This window comes from Hetaerina americana, unplaced genomic scaffold (genome assembly GCF_022747635.1).
Source record: "Hetaerina americana unplaced genomic scaffold, ioHetAmer1.1.p SCAF_51, whole genome shotgun sequence".
NCBI classification, from domain to species: domain Eukaryota; kingdom Metazoa; phylum Arthropoda; class Insecta; order Odonata; family Calopterygidae; genus Hetaerina; species Hetaerina americana.
In genome coordinates, this window is record NW_027287107.1 from 2,382,010 (window position 1) to 2,407,298 (window position 25,289).

Genomic DNA, 25,289 nt, shown 5'->3' on the forward strand with positions numbered 1-25,289 from the left:
TTTTACTAATGAAAATGTGGTGATGGTGAACTTACATAAGATTGGACAATTACCTCAAAGTGGGAGTTAGTGAATGACAGAGGTCCCAATTAAATTGGAAATGTTTGATGATAAACCAACTATTCAGTTGAGTTCAGAATGATTAGTTCAATAAACTTTAATGGTGAAATGGTGAGATTAAAAAACTTCAATAGATTGGTGAAGTCATCCCAGTTTGGCCCGCTGTAAAGCGTATAAAATTCGAAATCCTCTTTGAGGTTACAGAAGGAGCCATGAGGTAACTTCAAAATACTGCTCAGTTTGTTATAAATAAGAGCAAATTATTGAGAGCTGACTGGTAGAATGATAATATAAGCATACATTGTCTATGTAAACATTGGCAAAAACAAACTGGAAATGTCTTTCCTTGTTGAAGTCTTACAGGAATAATACATTTCGATTTAATCAAAATTCCACAGTTTTTATGCAAGGTGCGGCTGCATGAGGAAACAGCATTATAACCAGGCACCCTAACTGCATAAATTACTTTGTAAGAAAGCTAATAATCATATAAGCACCTTAGTTCCGCAATATGAAAGTCGAAGACACTATCTTACGTGACACTTGTGCATGACTATCGAATTACCCTAGGGTTTTAAGCAATGGAGGCAGCAGGATACAAACTTTGAGAAAGAAACTACTTTGACAGTCATGTGGTCTCAGCTGAGCTCGAGTACTCGTCACCGGCAGCTCCGCTTAAGGCTCAAGGATGAAAGTGCTCAAAACCTCGAGAAAGAATTTGACATAAAATCACGCAACTACAAAACGAAAGATATTAAAACAAAAATGAAACATATTTCGACGAATCCTCATAATATAACTTGGGCAAACTTTAGCCTGAATCCCTGTCAGCTTTCTACAATTAGAAGGCAACTATATATGGCGAACTTCGATGTCAATTTCATGCACTTTAAAGGGAAAAAAATGTATAATATGGTTGCGGAATTCAATTGAAAAAATAATATCAATGTGGTATCTCATGAGGAAATTTAAATTCCCGGAAAAAGATCGGGGCAGATATGATTTCAAAAACTGTAAATAATCCGAGAGCATCCCTTGTGCTCAATTCTCATAGCATCAAAAACAAATTTTGCTCTACGCAGATAACATAGGATGTTATACGGGTTTTACGGCAGCACATAAGGTAGTCCCCGTGACCACTACATTTAAAGTAAATACCCTTCACGGTAATTTATACCTCATGACGATAAGCATGACACAAAGGACGATAACTCAATGGCTTTGCAACAAAAAACACTTAAAATAGTATTCAAATTTTCCATTCGAATTTTTATCAGTACTTTCCGGCACCGCTGAGTTAACTCCACTTAAATCACTCGCTGATAGTAAAACAACACGCCGAGCGACTGTCACGAAGTTGCGCTGCTCGATGCGCTGCACATGTGTGGTTTATAACAGCGATAGTAACCAATTTAATTATGGCGTACGACATTGCGATAGTAATGTTTTGTTTTTTATGTGTGAGGTAATTAAAAGAAGCGTAAACCTCGCTTATCATGTGATTATGTCTCGTCGAACCTCACAATGGCTGCTGTCAGTGTTGTGAGTGGTGTTGATAAGAGCGAAGAATGCGGAAGCAGCGAAAACATACGTTCATCTGCTGTCTTGCCTTGGGATAGGTTTTCAAGTTGGGCTCATTGTATATGCATTGTCACATTTGACCTAGAATTAGGGCAGGCAATTGAGGTAAAAATTTATTTTTGAAAGTAAATATTGTTTGTTGTGATGCGCTTGTGTCATGCTCGTACTCGAGCGTTGTCTGTATGCATTCAACGGGAATTGGCATATGTGCTTGTGATATGTTCTCATTAAAGTGATCCATCAAATAATTGTCTTATTAACATGTTTCCATTGAAGGTTATATACCCAGGCCACGTAAAACTTTCCGAACAAGAAAAGTCCAACATTTGTTACCTAGCCTTTCCAGATTCAAACTCAGGTTGTATGGGAGACACACAATTCCACGTCCGTATTAGACAAGCACCGGGACATAGAGGTCTGTTGTTAGAGCACCGGATGTACAATCAGAAATGCCCGATATACCTTCAGGCAGACCCTGGTCACTATTGTGGATATGTGTATTTTAGGCAAGTGAAAGACAAATCATTACCACGGGGCTACTTTCAAAAGGTAAGGCACATAAAATTATGATAGTTTCCGTTTGTATCCTATCAATACGGTTTGTCAAATTATAATTATTATTTTGTGGGACCAAATCAAAAAAATCAACCTCCTTTATTTCAGAGCGTTGTCCTTATATCAAGGTTTCCATTTGTTAATTTATTTACGGAAGTTTGTGCTCTAATTGCTCCCGGGTACTTCGAGAACGGAGAGCCAAGCATAGAAGCTGCGTGCCATGATATTGATCAGTGGCCAGCACCAGTGCCTGGGGAACTTGTTAACCTACCATTACTTGGGACTGTGATACAGGTAATGCACCCATATTTTATGTATATAATTTTATGATATGCGAAAACTATCGATTTAAAAATGGTCTTGAATAGAGTTTATTTCCTATTTATTTTACTTCCAGGCTTACATTCCAAGTCAAAACAATAAAGTTGGAGTATCTTCTCCTGCTTCCCCTTTGAAAGTCAACTCGTCTCTGACTCCAACAATAATCCCATCTGTCCATGAAATAAACATTTTTAGATGTTTCTACCCCATACTATCTCATATTCATATGTTATGGGAACTAGTGTTAACTGCTGAACCCATAGTTGTCATGGCCTCATCACCCTCTACATGCTCTGAAATGGTTCAGGCCCTGGTTAGGTAAGTAAAATATTTTTCGTGGCTTCCAGCTCGTATCTTCCAGTCATTCTCGTTCATGGAGGAAAAGCAACAGTAGTTTGCCATTGCTTCTAAAATTTAATGTACCTGGTAATTTGAGAAACTTAACAAAAAATTGAAGAAGGGGGTGTAAGAAGTTCCATTTATTAGTAAAATAAACTTGAAATCCAACATTTAATTAATCAATAGCTATGTGTATGGTCCACCAGGTGCCGTAAACTTCATTTCATACATATTTTGGCCTAATTAATTGCAAGACTAAGGAAATCAACATTTCCAATCTTTTGTGAAGTCAGTTTATAAAATTTGTTCTGTATTTTTTCATGAAATTATTCAAATGGAACTGGAGAAAAATGTATTAAATTATTCTTTTTTAGCATGATTGCTCCACTGATGTTCTGTGCGGATTATCGACCATTTTTCACAATACATGACAGTGAGTTTAAGGAGTATACTACCAAGTCTCATGCGCCTCCACCAGTCATACTTGGAGTGACAAATCCATTCTTTGCAAAAACTCTTCAACATTGGCCACACATAATACGAGTATGTGAATCACCAAATTTAGGTGAGCTGAGATTGGGATATTTGAATAATTGTAGCTTGTGTATGAAAATTTACTACTATGAGTTTAAAATTAATTTTACTAATTTAAATAATTGTTGTGACCTATAAAAAACAATCTGGTTTTTAATGAAAATTGCCTGTTATTTGACATTTGCTAACATTGTATTTACAATATTTTAAATGTCATAATTTTGGTAAATATAATGAAAAATACACTCATACTAATGCATGGAAAGGGGGCATGGTATTCCAGTGGGTAGAGTCCTGGGCTACTAATCAGAGGGCTTGGACTCGATTCCTGGGACTGCCTCCGGGTACCCTCAACTTTACTCAAGCTATGTGATTTTTCTGGTACCTGATCGTCTGGGGAAAACACTGGTGGCACTGGGAAAGGAACTGGCCCCTCACCATTATGTGTAAATTTTGCAATTCATTGGGCTTATTACTTGGTGAATTGTACCTTCACCTATACAACCAACCTTCAGGTTGACTTAACCATAGTGGCAATACGTGATTTGTGGTTTCTGTCCTTTGAATATGGTGATGACTGATGTATTGCATGTCTATGAGTGATGGAAGTAAGCTTTTCACGGGAATGGTAATGAAATGCTCTCTGCTCTGTGACTATTATGTTAATTGTAATAACAGGCACAGTAGTTCATTAGTTCAATATAAACTACAGTTCCATAGCCGAAGTTTTTCAGAATCTTAGGTAGAACTTTTGTCGTGAAACTAAAAAGTAATTTTCTTAGCAAACAAGAGGGTGACAAAAAACTGGAATAACAAGCTTGTTTATTATTGTAATATTCATTCATTTTGTAATTGAAGGTCAGAATGGAACAATTACTGCATTCTGCTCTGCATAAGTGTGCCCTAGGGAAATCCCAGGGATAATGCTGTGGAATTTCAGGAACTATATGGACTTGTTGTTACAGAATCAAACTACACCTCAGTGTTAATGTTTCATCCTGGGAAGTCAAACTTGAAGTTCCTCCAGGGGCTCTCTTGTTAATAGCATAGGACAATCTTGAGATCAACCAACAGGGCTTCCACATGTATCCCTACCTAGGAAAGAGCATGTGGATCAGTACAAAATGGACCCTTAGATGGGACAACATACTGACTAGTAGAACGTGTTACTGGGAGCAAGTTGTAATTTCATTCACATATGAAATGGATGGGCAATTTGCTGCATACAGGGTGTGGTGCTTAAATCTGGACAAATTTCAATTTGAATTTCCTGCCATATTGTAGTTCCACTGGAGGTCGCAGTTGGCGTTCTTGAAAGCTATAGGCATCTAGTAAGCAGTCATAACCTCAAAATGGCCGAGATGTTATATCCTTATGCAGAGTACAATTGAAGAGCCGCTATTATCAAAAGTGTTCACGCTGGGCGTTATATCTCGAAATAGATCGATTCTTCTGGTACCCCAGAGTTTATGATGTAGTGGCTTGGTATAATGCTTCTGAAGAGTCAAGAAGGTTTTACTAACCCGGCGAGGAAATCTCATTCGAGGAAACGCTCCCTTGTCCGGATTTAAGCACCACCACCTGTATAACTTTGGTCGCCTTCACTAAAAGACAATCTTGACAACTACTAACGTTTCCTCGAATAATATTGTGTGTAGTAGGGTGATATTATCCCACTTAGGCAGTTGCTGCAATCAAATGTACTTTGATACGGATAGCTAATTGATGTTATGTCAGAATCATGCAGGACATTATTTTGATGAATTTCTAATTTCAACTCGTAGCCATTTCAAAAAAATTTTCTTATACAGATTCAATGATCCATGATTTTTCAAATTATAGAATAGTCTTCTTCAATATTGATCTACAATATTTCTTAACTGTTTTGCTTATCACTATTTTTCATTCAATATCTACTATTATAAAAGATCTCTTTGTGGTGAGGGGATTGCGATAGGGCAGTGGCTAATGTACAGGCTAATGTACTGGGTTCGAATGGTATCCCAGACCCTACTTGAGGTGCTTTAAGAAGAGCACTTTGTGATTTAGCAACAAATGACTTCTTTTTATTCCGGTTTATCTAGAAAAAATTTTTATAAAATAGAAAAAATAGAAACGTTTTTTGGCACCCGAAGAAGCCGTTGATGCATTCAAAAACCATGTTTTGGAGATACTTCAATTGGAGTGGAAAAAGTGTTACGAAAATTGGTTTGACCGCTTGCAAAAGTGTGTTGATTATGGTGGAGAATCCTTCGAAAAACAATTAAGCTATTTTCAACAATAAATTACTGTCTTTTCATTATTAGGTTGAAAATATCTCTTTCATTATTGGGAAGGCCGTTTCTATTGCAACATTTTTGAAATTTACTATTAGCCCCATCGTAGTATGGTAAGAGAGATCATGTGAATAAAAGTAGCGAGATCAAAGTGTAGAACAGATCTCCTTAGAGTTAATGTTTCCCACAAATGATGAAGGATCAGAATAACACTATCTGACCGTGCTGGGGTAATTTTATGTCGAAACTTGTCTGGTATATAATCATCACCTGCCACACATCCTAGCGTTCGCTTGCAGGCTATAATATAGGTAGATATATTTATCAATGTTCTTTAAACGTGAGTTTTTTGAAATTATATTTCCCATTTCTTTCATTCCAGGTCACTGTATAAGGGTCACTTCTTATTCTTCTTAAGAGATGATGTTCTTGTAGCTTGATGTAAATGGTCAACTTAGGGAAGCTAGTAGTAATTGAAAATAGTGGATTTACTACAAATTAGTTGTTTTAGAAGTGCATAAGAAAAAAATTTTTGAAGACACATATTGCACCAAACAAAATTATGGTTGTAGAAATTCTTGTGGTATGGTGACTTTCATTAAATCTAGTATTTAAGGTCCACCTTTCTGTGAATTAAAGATGCAGGCACATTAATTAATAAGCTTTCATTATTTGTCTTAGACATCATAGTTTTAATGCATTTACATAGGCATAAATGTACCATCTATGCTAGAAAAACTAGTCTTATGTATTAATTAATAAAGCCCATTCAAATTCATCATCATATATTATCAATCTAAAGATTTGTTTGTAGCGGCTGTCCGAACTATCCTGTTCCCTAGCAATCTATTCATTCCTTTATAGTTCACTGCACTGGCATTTTCCATTACTTGCTTCTTATACTTCAGCATTAACATTCATTGAACATTTTGGTATAGAAGTTTGACCATCTGATTCAGACAGATCAAGGAAGCCTTTTTCTGCATCAGTACATCCATGGTTTCTATATTTTTTCATATGAAAAATAGTATATGACCAGGTCTGAAGTTCTTCGCATGTTGCATGAATGGGATTTTAGGGGAAATTTACCAATTTTCATTCCCAAATTTTGGAACTCATATCAAATTTTTTTAAGTTATTAAGAGGATAAATGCTGCTGATTTGACGTATAGAAGGGTGATATGCCAAATTGTGTCATTCTGAGCCATTCTGCCAAAGTGTTTCATTGCTTTATTTACTTTTGGCACAAAATTTGGTTTGCAGTTTTTACTGACCAAAGACCGCAAACCAATATCATAAAACCAATTCTTTGTTGCCAGAAATCTTCCACGATTGATCAGGACTTTCAGCAATTATTTCTTGAGTTCTTTGATTTCCACTTTGACTTCATTACCTTGTATATGGAATTATTAAAATTGATTGCGGTCTGTGCATGTGTGGTCACTGTATCCCACTGTGGGATAATCAACACTAGACTTAAGTCCACTCTACAGCATTTACACAGCAAATCTCCTCACTATTAAAATTGGTAATGAGTGATTGAAGGGATTGTTGGCTCTTAGTGAGAAACCCTACTGACATCACATTATGGTCTGGGATTGGAATAGGATAATGGGTTAAAATGGGAATTCCCAAGGATGAATGGATTTTTGATTTCCTAAAGTGAATATTTGATCCTAATATGCCAAGCTAAACCCGTAAGGGATGTATGGAAATCAACTTCATGTTTATACTTGTCTGATTGTCATGAGAAGTTTTCTGATAATGCAAAGTATTATTTTTTGTGTAACCATTTTATGTTGGTCATTACTTATGGTGCAACTCATTTGTTTCAGCTTATCAAAAGCATAAGTTAAAAAAGGGAGGAAACTTAAAGATGCTTGACTCCAAACCAGGAGTTTATACATACTATAGGCCATTTTTACATAAGGATAAAACTATATTAAAAAAGTTACTGAAAGGGGTACAAACTAAAAGACCATCAGAGGTTCAAACTGCCTTGCTTCGAAGACATTTGCTGGAACTCACTCAGAGCTTCATGATACCACTTGAGAGATACATGGCAAGTCTTATGCCATTGCAAAAAAACATATCTCCATATAAAGTAAGTATTATGGTGAAGCATAATTTGATCAATTGTTAAAAAATGTATTTATTAATCTTCATGGATGCATTTCAGGCTGCTCCTACTCCAAGACCTTTCAACCCTGATGACTTCATTGCTACGTTAGGAACATCAGGTCCTCAGCTGACCTCTGGTACAAAAGGTGACTGGGTTGGGTTATATCGTCGATTCTTCCGTTCAGCAAACTTTAGTGGTTGGTTTAATACTAGGTATCGAGAAGTTAGTCAGAAACTTCAAGTTCTTCAACTGGAAGCTTTGTCTGATGCTGTAAGTACAAATGAATTTTTCAGCATGAGCACAATATATTTATTAGATGAGTTATTTAGTGATGCTTATGAAAGAGTTATCCAAATAAATACATACCAACTAGTAGAAGATTTTCCAAAATTTGAATAGACAAATATTCAATTAGCAAAATGTTTCCTTGTATTATTTGGTATAGAATATCTTGCATAAACATGTGAGATCATTTGCAGTCTTCCTCTTTTTAATTGTACAAACTAGTCTATCCATGAAAATTCGAATGTAAATGCCTCTAAATTATAGTCACTCCATTTTGTTTGGCAATTTTCTTTGAAAAGTCAATGAAAATGAGGATTTTCTTATTTTCTTTTCTTGCATTTGCTCAGATAGTATTAGTTTTTGACAATCAGACCCGTGCTTAACATGACACTTAATACCATGACACCAGTAAAATAGTGTAACCTTAAAACTAAGGGATGGTTGGCCCCCAAACAAATTCCCTTCATTTAACTTAAAGACTTGAGATATCATGCTTAAATATAATCAATTGCATAGCTGAAACCAACAATTAGCTGATGAAGAATCTTACAGAAATTATGGTGAAAGTTGGTTTGATAAGTGAAAGTAGATCTCATCCCACTCTTTTTAAAGCATGTGAAATTAATGGATTCCCCAGCCCCTAAGATGCACTTTTTTATACTCCAAAATGTGCTCCAAAATCAGACTGGATCTTATGGGCCTTGGGTGCACAGGTACAAGTTTGATGTACAAGCGCATGCTGATTCACTGAAAAAACCCTTATTATTACATATTTTTTCCACATCAGGCATAGAAAATGGTTATCATATTTAAAAATGTCAATAATATCCCTGTTTTGAGTCAGTAGTAAGCAACAGTGTTCTAATATTTCGTTGATAGTACTTCCTAAAAATTCTCAAATCACAAATGTATATACTTTAGCGCATTTAGTTACATCTCACATGTGGTGCTGTCTCAAAATTTAATATTTGTTGGGCTAACGGAGACATCGTCCCTCTGCTAATACATACATATGTGGTGTCTATCTTGATAAACTCGGAGTCTATAGTTATTCAACCTTAATAAGTACGCAAGTTTTGTAAAGACATAGAAAATGGTTGCTTTCATTACAAATTTTGATTGTATGAAAATAATAACATAAGTTAAGCATCGTATAAAAAGTTAAAATGATAATAACCTCATAGGATCTTGAGAGAGAAAATTATCTTACAAAATTGCATTTAAACTTGAATCCATGACTGGCACTTCAGAACACCAAAAAAGGGCAGCTGAAGGGCATTTAAACTCAGTGATGATGAATTTATGGGATTCTATAATGAATAAAAGTTGATCAATGTGAAGCTGCTAAATTTTTAATGCAAAAATTCAATTTTCTAAATTATATGAATTAAGTGTTTACATTGACATATTTGATTTTTCTGTCTGATCAAAATATTTTTTGTAAATTCTGCCCTGAAAAATCAGGGTGTGTCTTGTGGGCTGGGAAATGTGGTAATGCATCAAGAAGGGGTCAGTTCCTTCCCTGTGTTGCCTGTGAGGATAAGGGTACCCCTTGGCTAATTGGCTAGGTAAAGGTTGATAATCCTCAAACCTCCGATTTTGTGAATTCCCCTCAGACTCCCATTCCCCTCTCCAGTTCTCCCATGCCTTTTTTACCATTGTACTTAATATTTGGTTACTTTGATTTACCAGTTTACATCTGACTAATATTTACTAATATACATGTTGTAGATCACTGTAGTCCAGGGGTAGAGCATTGGACTACTGACTGGAGGGCCAGGGTTCGATTCCTGGGCAAGCCTCTCTGGGCAGCTGCTGCTCCACCTAAGCTGTGTGATTTTCACATACCAGATCTTTCTGGGAAACCGTAACCGGCATAGGGAAAGGAACGGGACCCCCTTGATGTGTGAATTTCACATGCTGTTGGGCTTAGTACTGGTTGAACTCTACAATCACCTAACAAACCGACCTTCGGGTTGATTGCTGTGTTAATGGTTTTTTTATGGTTACATAAATGTTATCACTAAAATTTTATGACCAATCTGAAAATACTCATAAGGATTTGGGATAAGAGATATCAGCATAAAATATTTTAAACTATCCCCTTCATTCTGTTTTTGTGTTAATTATGTTTAATACATTTGATTAAAATTTAATGTCTTTTCAGAATTTGAAATTGTGGGTTAGGGGCAAGCAAGAAGTTGAAGTTGTGGATATGATATTGAGAATAAGACATAAATTAGAGCAGTCTGAATCGGAAGATGTTCCTTTAAATAAAAGCACTCGACAGCAGCTGAAGCTTAGAATGGATGACATAATATGCACGCTTCCCGAAGACCTCAAAACAGTCTTGAAGTCCAGCTGATGACAAGATAATTTTTAAAATATAGCTGTTATTTTGTAAGTACATTGGTTTGATACTACTGGAAGGCTTGCTTTTTTGCTTTACCTCTAGCAATGTCACACAAAGAGAGAATTGCATGCCTGTTGCTGTTCCCTGTATTCTTGAGTTACTTGTTACTTGACCGTGACGTAATTGTTTTTTAGCATCTATCTTAATTAGCCGATAGATTTTCATTAAAGCCTGGTGTATAGATTAGTATTAATGAAGCATTTTTCTTTTGGAGAGTATTTGGTTTTTAATGCACCATTGGGTAAGGGTAAATTTTTTGATGCTGAGAACGATGTTTTTTAACTGCAGATCATTTTGTCAGATGTCCTTTCTATTAAGAATGGTTAATGAACAGGCCTTAATTTTTTTTGCAAATGCATGTTTATTTTGGAATATCATAGCTCTAAATTTTACTAGATAGTTTTATTTTCTGATTGAAACATGAGTCTGTGCCTAATAAGGAGTTTAAATGTGTGAGCATTTTTTAGCACTACAAAAGAAAGGGATTTTTCTTGGTGAAAACCTTTTATCGCACAGATTTTATGGGATTTATGTATGAAGTTATGGGTATATTGGGTTTAAGTAGGGGATACCAGGTTATCCAGATGGGAGTTAGTGGGTTTCCTGGGTTTCTTCAAACGGGTTTAAAAGAATAGCAGGTTAATCAGCTTTCTTCAAACTTGGATTTGGAAGAAACTGTCTTTAACCTGGGTTTGTTAAAAAGAATATTTCACTGGTTTTTCCCATGAACCAGGGTTTATTCCTTGCATTTCAAAACTGGCTAAAATAAAATCTTTAATCTGAAAAAACTGAATAGTTTCATGAGAACTTCTATTAGTGAAAACACTTAACATATATTATGCAGAGATTGTTGAAAGTCTTTCCGACAATAAAAGCATATATAAGTTTCTTATAACAAAGGAAGAGTCATATTTTCATTTCCTTTTTGAGGAGGATGTTATGCTGACTTAAGTATGTGATAGTTTTGGCAATGGGACCTGCCAAAGTTGTAACAGTTAATAATTTGTGATTATAACGTATCAATAAATTCTGTATCAGCTTCATGATCTAAAGTAATGAATGAGTAGCTGATAAATATTGTAAAATAGAAAAATTTTCTGCCAAATAACTGTCTACAATGAATAAATCCTGTGGAAAACACAAAAGGAAATTATGCATCAATCAAAGGGTATCATGCATCTGTAAATTATTTTTTATTTTACAACTTCACCTCTGGACTCCTCCTATCTTGGAAACAATTTCTGCTCAATATATGTTGCAGGGACAAAATTTTCTCATTTTAATGAAGTTTACTTCTGTTAGCTTTAGGGAACTATTGTAATGGTATTGGGAGGAAGGAAGAACAAAGTGGATTTATTTTTTAGTGGAATCAACAAGGGTAATGTTGTAAAGATGTGCATTTTATTTTTATAGAATATGCTATTGCCTTCTTGCAAGTTTTGGGCAATTAATCCATCTTGAGATAAATTCATACTGTTGCACTGCTTTTGACTTATCGAGTAATGACTTAACCACTTAGAGGAGCATTATTTTTTTTCTCCTTATATTAGGGAAATGTAGGGGGACTTAGGAATTTCAACTGTGGACCTTAGACCCCCTTCATCTCTTCCCTTGTAAAGTCCTAAAGTGTTGCCCTGCTTGCATTAACTCTTAAAACCAATTATTTATGTTCTTATTTTCAATGAAAAATGAGAGCTCATTTAATTTACAAAGGATATCACCCCATGGAACTTGTGATGGTCAGAAACTCTCAGTAATCTATACACACTGAAAACTCCCAGAAAATGTAGCAACACTATAATATCTCATGGCCTGGGTTACAAATATTTCAAACCTTACAGGACTGACAGTGGGGGTGCAAAGTGATGGCAACTGCCTCAAGCAGAGCATACAGTAAATCAAGTAGGAATGGCGGAATATCTAATTATGTGAATGGTGAAGAAAGAAAATGCTCAAAACAGGAAGCAAAAGTGAGGGTCCATTCAGTCTGTGTGAATTTATACATGCTAGCTTGCCAACAAATGGCTGATGGAAGTCGATCGGGGTCGAAAAAAACGCTGATTTGGCCGGTTCCGATCTGAGATGTTCCATTCTGTGCTGATCCAATTTGATCTAATGCATGCCCTGCTTCAGGATGGAAAATTAGGGTCATTTTTGCTCCACTTATAGTCGTGGGCAATGATCACTGAAGAGATTTAACTTAGTCCTTTCCCTTGAGTATTGTAACATGCCTTCCACTATAGGATTTTCTCTCAGTTATAATCTCTTATCTTTAAGGATGTGTCCAAATTTTGTGCACTGGCTTGGGTTATGAGAGTGAAGAACAGGTGCTTCATGTTTGAACTTCATAGGAAATATTTTTTCTAGTATTTTGCATGAATTAAAGACAGCAATTTTAGCATCTGTAGTCCCATTCTAATCACCACTGATACATTTTCTTCACCGTGCAACTTGTGGATTTGATCTCTTAAAATCGCCCTTTTAAACTGTTTTACTTATTTTTATAACTCAATGTAATATAAAATGTGTCAGCTTTCATGATTGACTGAAAAATAATCATGTCATTATCATTTTCAAAGTCAGAGTGTAAACCTTGCTTGAAAACATCACAAGATTCAGGGGAAAAACACTCTTTATCCAGATGAATAAGCATTGAATGGCTGAGTTGACAAAACCTATCCTCAAGTTGTACTGTGTGGGAAATGTAAAATAATGAAAAAAGGAAATGGAAATATTTAAGTTTATGAGGTATTATCATGTATTCATGTAGAATCATTCCAATGCTCCCATGATGAACTCTCTTTCTCCAGCGATGATGTGTGGGTTTTGAGCTTACATCCTTCATTTAATTTAAAAAAGTCTGATCACTCCAGAGAACACCAGGAAGGATCTGACCTGGTAATTGAATGTGAATTAAGACTATGGTGGATCACTAAAATAAATGATTAGGTTCTAAGAGTTTTAGATCCACCATCAATTGGGTTAATTGATAACACACAAACCAGCAACTTGATTAATAATGGGTGCTTAAGTGGGTGTCTGGGATGAAATGGCCCACTCCCTCCCCTAGCAGTTTTACTGCTCAAACTGACTAAATGGGTACAAAGGAGCAAGGTCATGTAGAATAAGCAAGTTTGAATGAACCAATTAATTGATTTTAAGCCTCGTAAATTGATTGGTAATGGAGTGCTAAAGACTGTGATGTAGATTACAATAGGCAAGCAAAGCAGGGGGAGGAAAATTATAGGCAGACAGGTTAAGGGAGATAAAAATATTGCAGAATTGAAGAGCAGTTAATTAAAATATAGGGTATCAGGTTTGGTCATGTTAGGTTAGGCTAAGGAATGTACGTATAAGTCCATCCAAAACCATTAAACATACTGCCAAGTAATGACTTTTTTAATTCCTTACACAACAATCCAATAGATAGGGAACAAAATAGATGAGGAATGAAGAAGTTGATTGACAAGAAACATTATTTATAAGATATTTAAGACACTTCAGAAATGATGATTAAGTATAGAAATTCAGTCAATAATGAAGTAATGAATTTATACAGTTAACACCGCAGTTGACAGCTTGCCAACAATTTTAGTAAAGGAATACAATGAATTCAATTCATACCACATGATAGTAACCTTAATTTGACTCTTGTTTATCATAACGTATTCATTCATAAAATATATTGACATAATTTTATTTTGTTTTCAAAACAAATTGTTAAGAAAGCTTTAGATGTGCATGTGCATTTTGGATAACTGTGCAATTATTGAAAGAACTGTGGGAGATGCCACAGCAGTAACATTAACAGAGTCAACTGCTAATCTACATTAAAATGCGCCAATTTCAGAGTGTAAAAATCATTTGCTTTGACTGGGATTCGAACCTGGATGCCTTGATGTCCACCCTAGGGCTTTAGCCAGCTAAGCTACTGAGGCATCCTCTTTCACTCCAAAATTTTAGGATCTTTAAAGGGACAAGATGTTATGATGAAATACCATGCATACAATGCGACAGGTATTCATAGTCATGCGCACTGCACCATAGCCCACAAGGTTAATGCTAATTTTGAAACACAGAGATGTTTATCGCAGACAAATTCAAAGAACTGCTGGAGATTCTGTGAAAGTAATGTTCATGGAGTCATAGCAAATATGCATTGAAATGTACCGATTTAAAAGTACGAAAATGGCTTGCTTTGATTGGAATTCAAACCCTTTTGAAAATTTTCAGCGTGAGAGGATGTCTTAATAGCTAAACAAGCTGAAGTACTCGGCCAGGCATTGAGGGATCTGGACTCAAATTCCAGTCAAGGCAAATGATTTTTACACTGAAATTGGTGCGTTTGTTAGCAATTATTCCTCTAATCCCATCTTTGTGTTTTATCTAAACCTCAGAGGATTAAGTAAGTTAATAATCAAACTTGTCTTGCTGTTTGAGGATAAAATAAAGTTTTCAACATTGACACAAATATTTGTTATATTACACTAATCACATATTAAAGTATTTGTGAAATGATTTTACTCTATGGTTACACATAGTATGTTTGTGTTATTTATGGTAATTGTTGCCTTTGTGGCTCCATTTTAATATAGTTCCCAAGCTATTTCAACCTGTTCAGCTTTACATATTTTGGTACACAGCAGTTTTTATGAGCCTGCAAATTCTAATGCACTTGTTTTCTGAGCTATAAAATTGAATCAATCCCACTATTGCCTCATATTTACATTCTAAAACATCTCACAAATGTGCATGTGCATGTGTGCATGTATGAATAAAGTATGTAAGGCATCCGTATTGAATACAACTATAAAATAAAGAATAAAATATGTGTGAATGGAAAGTAAATCCTGATTAAAATAATAGAGAAAAAATAGTCATGCTTATAAAATGGATAAGTTCATAAACCTGATGTATAATAAAAAAATGAACTCAAAATGTAAGAAAATTATGTAATTTGTGAACAGTAGTGAATATATTTCCAAAAATTTATTCTAATCAAAATCATTCAGGCAACACATGGTAATTCTTAAATAGTAACCAGGGGTGAGAGGAATAAAACTGTATCAAAACCATTGTAAAATATCACCAACCATGGTTTTTGTGAAGAAATATGAAGTCGCTCTTTCGAGAATCAAATATTTCATTGAAGTTCCCCATTAAATACATAAAAATGTAAAAAAATAACAGAAAATCTGCAAATTGGTGAACTTGGAGATTATTATACAACTAGAAAGCCAGGACATGACGGACTGCAGGGATACAGTGTTGCCCAATCTCTCTGCTTATACAAACATACAATGTGTCCCTCCTGATAGACTTCTAGTCTCTAGGTATTCAACCTTGAGTAGTATGAGTGTGTTACAAAGGCATAGAAAATGTTTGTTTTTTATAAAAATTTCAATAATATCAAAATAATAACAGAAGCTAAGCATTGCATAATAAGTTAAAATGATAATAACTTCATGGGATCTTAGGAGAGAATATTGTCTTTAAGTATTGCATTTAAACTTGAATTCATGAATTACGCTTCAGAACATGGAAACAAGGCAGGTTAAAGGTGTTTTGGCCGAGTGATGTCGAATTTTTGGGATTCTAACATGACTAAATGTTGAAAATAAATACATACAGGGTGCGCCGCTTAAATCTGAACGAATTTCAATTTGAATTTCCCGCCATATCGTAGTTCCCCTGGAGGTTGCAATTGGCATTCTTGTAAGCTATGGGCATCTAGTAAACAGTCATACCTTAAAAATGGCCGAAATTTTACTAACAAGTGTGGAGTACAATCGAAGAGCCGTGATTATTGAAAGTGTTCGCGCTAGGCATTTGCCCAGTGAAATAGTTCGATTCTTTGGATACCGTGGATCAACTGTTTACAATATTGTGGCTAAGTATAATGCTTCGGAGATGTCTGGGAAGGTTTCGCTAACCCGGCGAGGAAACCTCATTCAAGGAAGCGCGTGTCACGAACTGTGGCAGTCGTTGAGAAGGCTCAGGCGCTGACTTCAGAGGACCCGAGGCGATCGCTGGGGAAATTAGAATCAGAATTGAATGTTAGCGTGCGAAAAATGCATCCAATGGCAGAGGAGGACCTACAATACTAGTCGTACACAATAAAGGTGCAACAGATGCTGTCTGTGGCTGCCAAAACACAGGGGATTCCTTGCTGCAACCTGCTATTGTGTTCTCTAAGAAATTAAGCTGTGGGGTGAAACAGATTCTTTTCTGATGAAAAAATATTCATCGTTGACGCAGAGATCACCCAGAGAAATGATCGCTGGCTTGCCCATGACCCCGAGGATGCCCTGATTGTTGCTCTACAAAATTTCTGGGTATTGTTCATGTCCTAGGTGCTGTGTCCACTGAGGGTGATATCATGCTGCCAGATCTCTTTGAAAAGAGACAAACTATCACAAAAAAACTCTATCTGCAAATTTTGAAGAATGTCGTGAAACCGCAGATGGTAACTGTAGCCTTGGGAAGACAATATGTCCTTCAAGAGGACGGTGCACCTGCTCATGCGAGTCATTTAGTCCAAAACTGGCTCTCAGATAACATTGACATGTTACTTACAGTTAAACCTCAATAAACAAGCACCTAACATAGTGAGTAAATAGCATCACAAGCAAAAATATTGGTCCTGAAAATGATAACCCTTGTTCGATACATTCCCATTTTTCCTCAATAGTACTCGGCTCTTTTCTCTCATTCATGATTTTCTCTACAGCCTGATATTCTTTCCATGTCAATCCAGTTAATTCTTCTACATTCCATTAGCTAACCCATTGCCCCTGCCTTATCCTTTTGAAACAAACGCAACACATCATGACAACTAAATTGTGGTCAGAGTTCACTTCTGCTCCTGGGAAAGTGTGGGAATTGATCACACTGTTCCTAAACCTGTGCCTGACCAAAGAAGGCAATGGGATGTACAATCAGTTAGAGGATATAATCATATGTTCCTGCAGGAAAACATGGGATAGTGATTGGAATGTGGCGGTAGGTGAAGAAAGAGATGGTGTAGCGGTGGGGGACTACAGTTTAGACACAAGGAATTACCGCAGGTAGAGAGCAATTGAATACTGGAGGAGACAGGGGTTAGTCTTCATCAACACTTGGTTTAGACACCACAAAAGCCATAGGTACACAGGGAAAATACCAGGTGACTCAAGAAGGGTATCAGTTAGATAATATGAAGGTTGCTATTTATATTTTGAACCTTGACACCACTAAGTGCTTCAGGCACCATAGGACGTTCCCATCTGAAAGTTTGACCCTTTCAACGCTAACTTTCTTCAGAACATTTTGTTGTTTGATCATAACTTGTGTTGTTGACAGTGACTTGAAAACTTTATCTCAGCGAAAAAATGGAATTAACTCGTGAACACTTTCGTGCAATGATTTTTTATGCCTTTCGATGTGGATCATCAAGGCAGGAGTACATTGATCAACTTACTTCCCCTTTTGGCTGTGAAGCCCCATCCTTTGCTACTATGAAACACTGTTATAGCAGATTCCATCATGGCCACCGTTTGCTCAGCGGCAAAAGTCGTGGAGGTTGTCCAAAATCAGTTGTGCCAGAAAACATTGATGCTGTGCAAGAACTAGTTGAGGAAGATCGTCATGTGACTTATCGTGAGATTGAGGCACTCTTAGTATGACAAGCCTTAATAAGATATTACATGAACATTTAACTGTGAAAGCAATTTGTCCACGTTGGATCCGGCATAATTTGACAAAAGCTCAAAAAGATGCTCGTGTCAATTGGTGGAAAGAAATGCTCAAGAAATACAATCGCGGTGCATCAAAAGCTGTGCATAACTTCTACACAGGTGACAAATTGTGGATCTATGCATCTGGGCCTGAAACAAAACAGCAATCCACTGTATGGGTCTTCCAAGACAAGCCAAATTCGACATAAGTGACTCGTGCACAAAGCACATCAAAGCAAATGATCGCATGTTTCTTCGGATTAACTGGACATGTGGCAACTGTACCATTAGAGCAACATAGAACCATGAATTCTGAAAGGTACACGAGCATATATTTCCCAGAAGTACTTGTTGAAATACGGATAAAGGAGAAGCAAACGAAGGGTCATTCTTCATAATGACAATGCAAGCTCTGACAGATTGCCTGAAACAAATTCCTATTTGACTGGTCAAAATGTTGAATTGATGGGTCATCCTTTGTACAGTCATGATTTAGTGCCTAATGACTTCTTTTTATTCTGGTTTATCTAGAAAAAATTGTGTGGCCAATGTTTTTTGGCACCTGAAGGAGCCGTTGATGCATTCAAAAACTATGTTTTGGAGGTACCTCTATCGAAGTGGAAAAAGTGTTACCAAAATTGGTTCGAGCACATGCAAAAGTGTATTGATTCTCATGGAGAATACTTTGAAAAACAACAAAGCCATTTTCAACAATAAATTACTGTCTTTTCATTATTAGGCTTAAAATATAAATAGCAACCCTCGTATCTTCGTAATAGGTTCAAGTTTCATTTTGAATGAGTTTTCTTGGACCATTTTACTTGTTGAGCTAGCAATATGCTCACTAGGCATTTATGGGTCATCAAGCTCTGTTTTGTCAAGTTGTATCCAAAATTTTGAAAACCGAGGGAATTTTGTTATTGGTTATCGCTGGCCATTCTGCTAATTAACTTTAGGATCCAAATGCCTGGCCATGTCTTGCAAACATACCAACACCTTTGGTAACAACATACTGTATAGTTTAATTGCACATTGAACTGTGGAGGAGTTGGTCAATTTAGCAATGATAGTGACTGCATGGCTAATAGATTCATCTTTTTTTTTGGCACATACATCCTGTTTGCTCTATTATTTTGACAGTATCTGAATGGAGTTGTGGAATAATCTCTATCATTCATTTTGGATTTGTGGGAAGCTATGCTGGAATATTCTCCATACACGATACAGGCCTTCCTATGTGAATCCATTAAACTTTTATGTGCCTGGAAATGTGTAGAAATCAAAAATTTAATTGAGAAAGGTTTTAATTCTATAAAATGGTAATAAGCTTCTAGTTAATTAAGTTATTTCAACATATCCTTCCCTTACCTTTAATTGTGCTTCCCAATAATTCAAATTAGACTTCAGAGAATTATTTCTAATACTGTTCCTAGATGATGTCCATATGCACATATTTGATATAGCTTAATGAAAGCTACAAATATGAGCCGTGCTAAATGTAACTGCAGGACACGAACCATCTGAATGCAGACATAGTATACAGAAAAGGTACTCAAAAGAAACTTTGAACTGTTGCAAAACCTGTTTTCATTTTGGAGCACTAATGATAATGTCTGCATTTTAGTGTTTAAGATTGTGCTAACCTTCTAGACTAAATTGCAGTTGTTGAAACCATTGAAGAAAATGTCAAAAAGTATTCCAGAACATGGCTTAACTTCAGTCTATTTTTGATTTGCTTCTTAAGTAAAAATCCATTTCTATTCGGGAGCCCCTTATTAATATTTTAATTGCTGAGAGTTTCGGTGCAATACAGGATGTATGCGACGAACTGTTTTTTCTCTGTTAAAGAATTCTACTAGGTATTTCCCTTAATGTGATTCTTGAGTTAGATAATGATTTTATAGAAAATACTTGAGGCATTTTCATTGAAACAAAAATGGATTCTTAGGATTTTTCAGTCTAAATTAGATGCTTGTAGTTTGGTTTTTGAATGCTATTATGATCGTGTTATTGGGGTGAATGGGAAAAGCAAGCCTAATTTAGTGCCCTGCAGAGCAACACTGAAACATTGGTGCATAGCGATATGAAAGTTTTTGCATCCCATCACCACCAAATTTTAACACAATATTGTCCCAAGCATTTTAGTATTTTTCCAGGTATTCCAAGTTTTATCTTTGTGTATTTGTTATCAAAAATACAAAACCTCATATTTTACAGTGATTATTATTTGTTTCAATTTAAGTTAGGATTGAGCATATGGTTAGTCAGAGCAACAATTCCATAGAGCACACTTTCATTTCTACTGTGTCACATGCTTTTTGCCTGGATTAGTGAGGAAAGGAATGAGATTTTTGATGCCTTTTCATTTTTTATAACATATTTACCCTCTTCTATTCAATGGAGCCTGTTGTTTCTAACTGATAGAGGACAATTAAGACGTTTTGGTAATCCCCAACTCAAAGGCCCCAGCCATAACCCTAAGGCAACAGACTTACACTCCTCAGAGCATGATATTACTTTGAAAGCACAAAAGCTGGACTGTCCATACTTAAAGAATCTATGATTTCATGGCCTGAATTACGCAGGTGTGACAGATAATTAACTCCAGTATTTTTATTTTTCAGGTAAAAATTTGGCAGATTGTTCATAGCTCTGATTTTTGGACAGTAGCATTGAGTGCTGCCAGGAGAACTCCATGCCATGTAATGGTAAGAGAGAATGCACTTTGGTGTGAGTGATATGCACATCAGGTAGAGATGTACCCAATATGAGCAGGAAATGTCATGATTGACTATTGACTGCTTAGGAAATGCTACTTCACACCAAAGTCCATTTTTTATAATAAATAAACTGACTGTTGGTTATTGATGTGCCAACATTTCTCAGCAGAAATAAAGGAGCGTCAAAGATAATGCTTAGTACCTTAGACCAGGGGCTTCTAAGGGTACAAATCAGCTCAACATGGTGTTTGTCATGATGTTTGTTCTTGAACAATTGAAGTGTAGAGCCCCATATATCACTACCACCAAAAGTAAACCATGTAGCTTCTGTGGAGTCTTCGTCTTAACTTTTATGGGTTACATTGACATGTGGACAAAATTGGTTTTGTGAAATAATTTGTGAAGTGTTTGGCGAGTGATAAAATTTACTAGGTGAGAAGAAATGGTGTGATCTGTCACAATTATTTGAAGTATAATTCTAGTTATGCTTTTCAGTTTTCATGATAATAATGACTACCTATTATTTCCTACAGATGAAAAAATATTACTTAATATTTTGTAGTTATTTTAGTTGAAGTGGTATTGTTCTCATTATTAATCAGGAGCATCGTTGTTTGTAAAAGCTTTTGTGGTAACTTGAAGCTTTTTTGATGTTCTCAAATAATTGGTCGGCCATTGAGAAGCCTTGGATAAATAATTTAATTGTAATTTTTTTATTGTCATATTATCATTTCTGCAGGCTGTAAAGAATCTCATCATTTTTCAAGTTGTCATAAGGTGAAGAGTTAAAGGCAAAATTTGAGTCGGTCTATGATTGTTAAAGAGCTGTTGCAGTTAAATCATCATAGATGATCATATGTGTTAGGGATCAGAGCATCACTTCTGGTTGATGTTGAAATTTCATAGCAGAACAAACAACAAAAATATCCCAATTCATATTATAATGCAACATTGGTATTAATTTAATGTTGTTATTCCTCTCTCACCATCAGTGACCAAGTGACACCAGTCACAGTTTTCAACGGAACCATATGACATCTTGTAGAATAAATTAACCTGTGAACTGAATATGCTCTAAATTGCCTGTAATGGTGTAAGCATTGAAAAATCTTGTTCCTTTTCTAATGTTAAAAAATCTACTTCTTTCTAAATATTTATTTTCATTTGTCCGTTCACATTCCATAATAGATTTTGCCGTATATCTTTGTATATAAGGCAGCTTGAGTGTAAGCTGGAGATTTTCACCCCAAAATGTTTATTGAAAACTCCTAGCTCAGCTATATGTCTGAATACAAAGCAATGAAAATAGTTGATTTCAGAAGTTGCATTGGACTTTGGAATTACTGCAATAGAGTGCATGCAAAAATAATTAAATATTTGAATGAATACTAATAATTTGCATTGAAATGCCAAACTTAAAAATGTTATCATGTTTCATGCGTAAGAATTCAAATTTTGTTATCATTGTATTGAATCAAATGACTCAGCAAATTTTGCTTAATTATGACTCAAATATAAGGGAAAGTTAGGTTTACATCTTGCTAAAAAAGCATAAACGTTTTCCACCTGATACTTGAATGTACACAGAATTCTTTCCATGGACTATTTCTAAAATAAAAATTACCTGTAAAGCTCGAATAAATCATGCTTATCATCATCCTGCATAGGTGACCCAGTAGTCCGAGGGTAGACCATTGGACTGCTGGCCAGTGGGCCCTGGTTCAAATCCTGGGCACACTTCTTGTGCACCCTTAACTCCACCAAAGCTGTGTGACTTTTCAGGTACCAGAACTTCCTGGGAAACCGTAGCCAGCGCAGGGAAAGGAGCTGGCCCCCGTACCCTTATGTGTGAAATTCACACATGGTCAGGTCTAATATTGGGTGAACTCTACCATCACCTACCAAACCGACCTTCTGGTTGATTACTGTGTTAATGGTTTATGGTAATATCAGAATGATTTTATCCCATTTACTCTTGTGTGTATAAAAGACGGGGATGGATCAACGGGCCTCCAATTGGTTTTTGTATAGTTCTTTGGATTCAGTTTTAATTGGCTCATATGAAGTGAAGAAGGAAGTAATTTAGGGCTGGGAGGAAATGCTTAGAAGCCCAGGATTTGTGTAGTAATTTTCAGGGACCATCCCAGACCTACCTCTTTTTCAGTAAGCTAACTGTGATGATGAAATAAATAAGAATATCCATAATTTAATGAAGTTTGCAATATTCCTATGGAGAACACAAATGACCACCAGTGGCCCTTAGTGTACTAACATTATTTTGACTTCAGTTATAATCTACACTTTAAGAGGCCAACCCTGATCGTGTGATTTGTGAGGTAGAAAATTATGACTCCAAGGACAGCATTATTGTGGCATTTTGAGAATAGTAGCAAAATAGTTTGCCAAGGTACCACCAAATTCATACCCCATTATGATGGTTTTTGGAGTCTAGTATTTAGGCTTAGTAGGACCATTTTTATTTTTATTCTACCGTAGGTAACCCATGTACAGGGGAAGTTCAGGGGGCTCACGGTCCTTATGAAATTGCTCTCTATATCAAATCGGCAGTATTACTGATCGTGATTTAATAATTACATATTACCTAATTCCTGTGACTATTAAGGATATTGTAGCCATCAATATGGGCATTTTACAGCATAAGTATAATGATATGAACTAGAAAACTATCAATAATAATTTATCATATAATTTTATGACCTTGGAGTTATTATATCTATGGTCATTACGATATTGTAATAGTATGCATATCAATTTTTGGTGGTCAATCTCAGTGGCTACAGTAGTACAGGAACATTTCATGCCATTGGATTGAGTTTATGCAGTTCCATCTTGAAATGGGTTGATAATGTAATCTAATAATTTAAAAACATAATTTTAATTTTGTTTTTTTTTATCAATTTTTAACTTTTGAATACCTGTTTAAATATTTCTTAAGAGATAACTTATGTTGTTATGTTATATTTGTAGTTATACACCTGTATTCCCTAAGCAAAATTGCTCAATTATCTACCCTTGCTAACTTGGCATTAATTAAAATAGACATGAAAAACTTTTTGAAAACAAACTGCAAAACTAATGAGCTCTCACAAGCAAATGAAAATGCTAGTAATGTTTCAATGTATCAATTACTGTCCAGTGCTTAATATTTTTGTCATTACTACTATCTAGTGGAAAACCTTTGTACTTCTTGAATATGTATTATCTGCTGACCGGTAATGAACAAAGATTATAGGCACAAACACTAAAGTAAATCCTCATGTCTGTCCAGCGGATAGTTTCTCTAGGTGGAAGAGTTATGACAGTGTTTCTGTTTTAACATCACAAATTATTTTACATCCTCTCTTAGAGGAGAGATTTAAAGCTCAAATATGGATTTCAAAATAAGTTCATGGAGGATGGTGTCACAAAAGCAAGTTAATAGAAATATTGCTTGAATACAGGAAGAAAATATTCATATGATGTATTTTCCAGATTTACTTTGTGGAAGCGATCCATGACTGAAAAGAATATGATTTACATTTCCACATAAATTCCAATCAAAGCATTCAATTTTTATATTATTTAAAACACAGAAAATTCTCATGTCCATTACCTTTCAATTACATGTAACACAGCAGATGTTTAATGAGAAAGGAATTTTTACAATTCCATTTCATCCCTCCATAATTTAATCAATTTTGAAATTATTTATTGAAATATTCTCTTTGGCAACCAAACTGCACTTTTTTAGTTAGGGCCAACTGGACATTCTGTCCATCACTGATAATTCTAACCAATTCCCCTTATTTCGTAGATTTTGTACAAAGGCGTTCTCTAAATCTATGTAACAGACAAATGCATCTTGATTGTATTCTATGTTCCTCTCTTTTAGTGGCCTCATTACTGCTATGGCATCACACATGCCTCTCCCCACCCTGAACCCAAACTGATCATCTCCTAAGTCATATGTTCTGCTCTTCATCCTCTTATTTATTTCCATGCAATCTCCTCTCTTTAAATGCATGCAAAATCAAATATTGTTTATAGTCTTCACGTATGTTTTTCTTTCCCTTTTTTAAGGTAATTAACATTATTCTAAGTAAATCTTCCTTCCATTTTCTTCTAAAATCCTAAGCAGTTCTGCTGGGATGCCACCTATACCCGCAGCCTTATTTGATTTCAATTCCCTTAATGCTCTATCTTGCAGTAGTGTATGCCTGGGTCTAAGGTATATTATTCATATGCATATTATTCTCTCTCTATTACTTAACTTACTTCCCTAATATCCTAACCGTATAATTTATCTTTATACTCTCTCCATCTCTCCTAAATCTTTCATGGTTATATTAATAATTTTCCTGATAAATA

General features: G+C 35.6%; 1 protein-coding gene across 2 annotated transcripts; it reads left to right on the plus strand.

Annotated features, from left to right (window-relative positions):
- The first annotated feature begins 1,450 nt into the window (after nt 1-1,450).
- LOC139694650 (protein DENND6B) lies at nt 1,451-23,235 on the plus strand. 2 transcript variants are annotated; one of them, XM_071593140.1, is made up of 9 exons: nt 1,451-1,746; nt 1,918-2,190; nt 2,305-2,490; nt 2,594-2,835; nt 3,231-3,421; nt 7,502-7,770; nt 7,846-8,058; nt 10,241-10,473; nt 20,826-23,235. In XM_071593140.1, exons 1-8 carry the CDS (start codon nt 1,585-1,587, stop codon nt 10,436-10,438), a joined length of 1,734 nt encoding a protein of 577 aa, XP_071449241.1. In that variant the 5' UTR covers nt 1,451-1,584; the 3' UTR covers nt 10,439-10,473; nt 20,826-23,235. The 2 variants fall into 2 exon arrangements, with proteins under 2 accessions (XP_071449241.1, XP_071449242.1); XM_071593141.1 differs by lacking the exon at nt 20,826-23,235 and adding an exon at nt 12,328-12,338.
- Nucleotides 23,236-25,289: the final 2,054 nt, after the last annotated feature.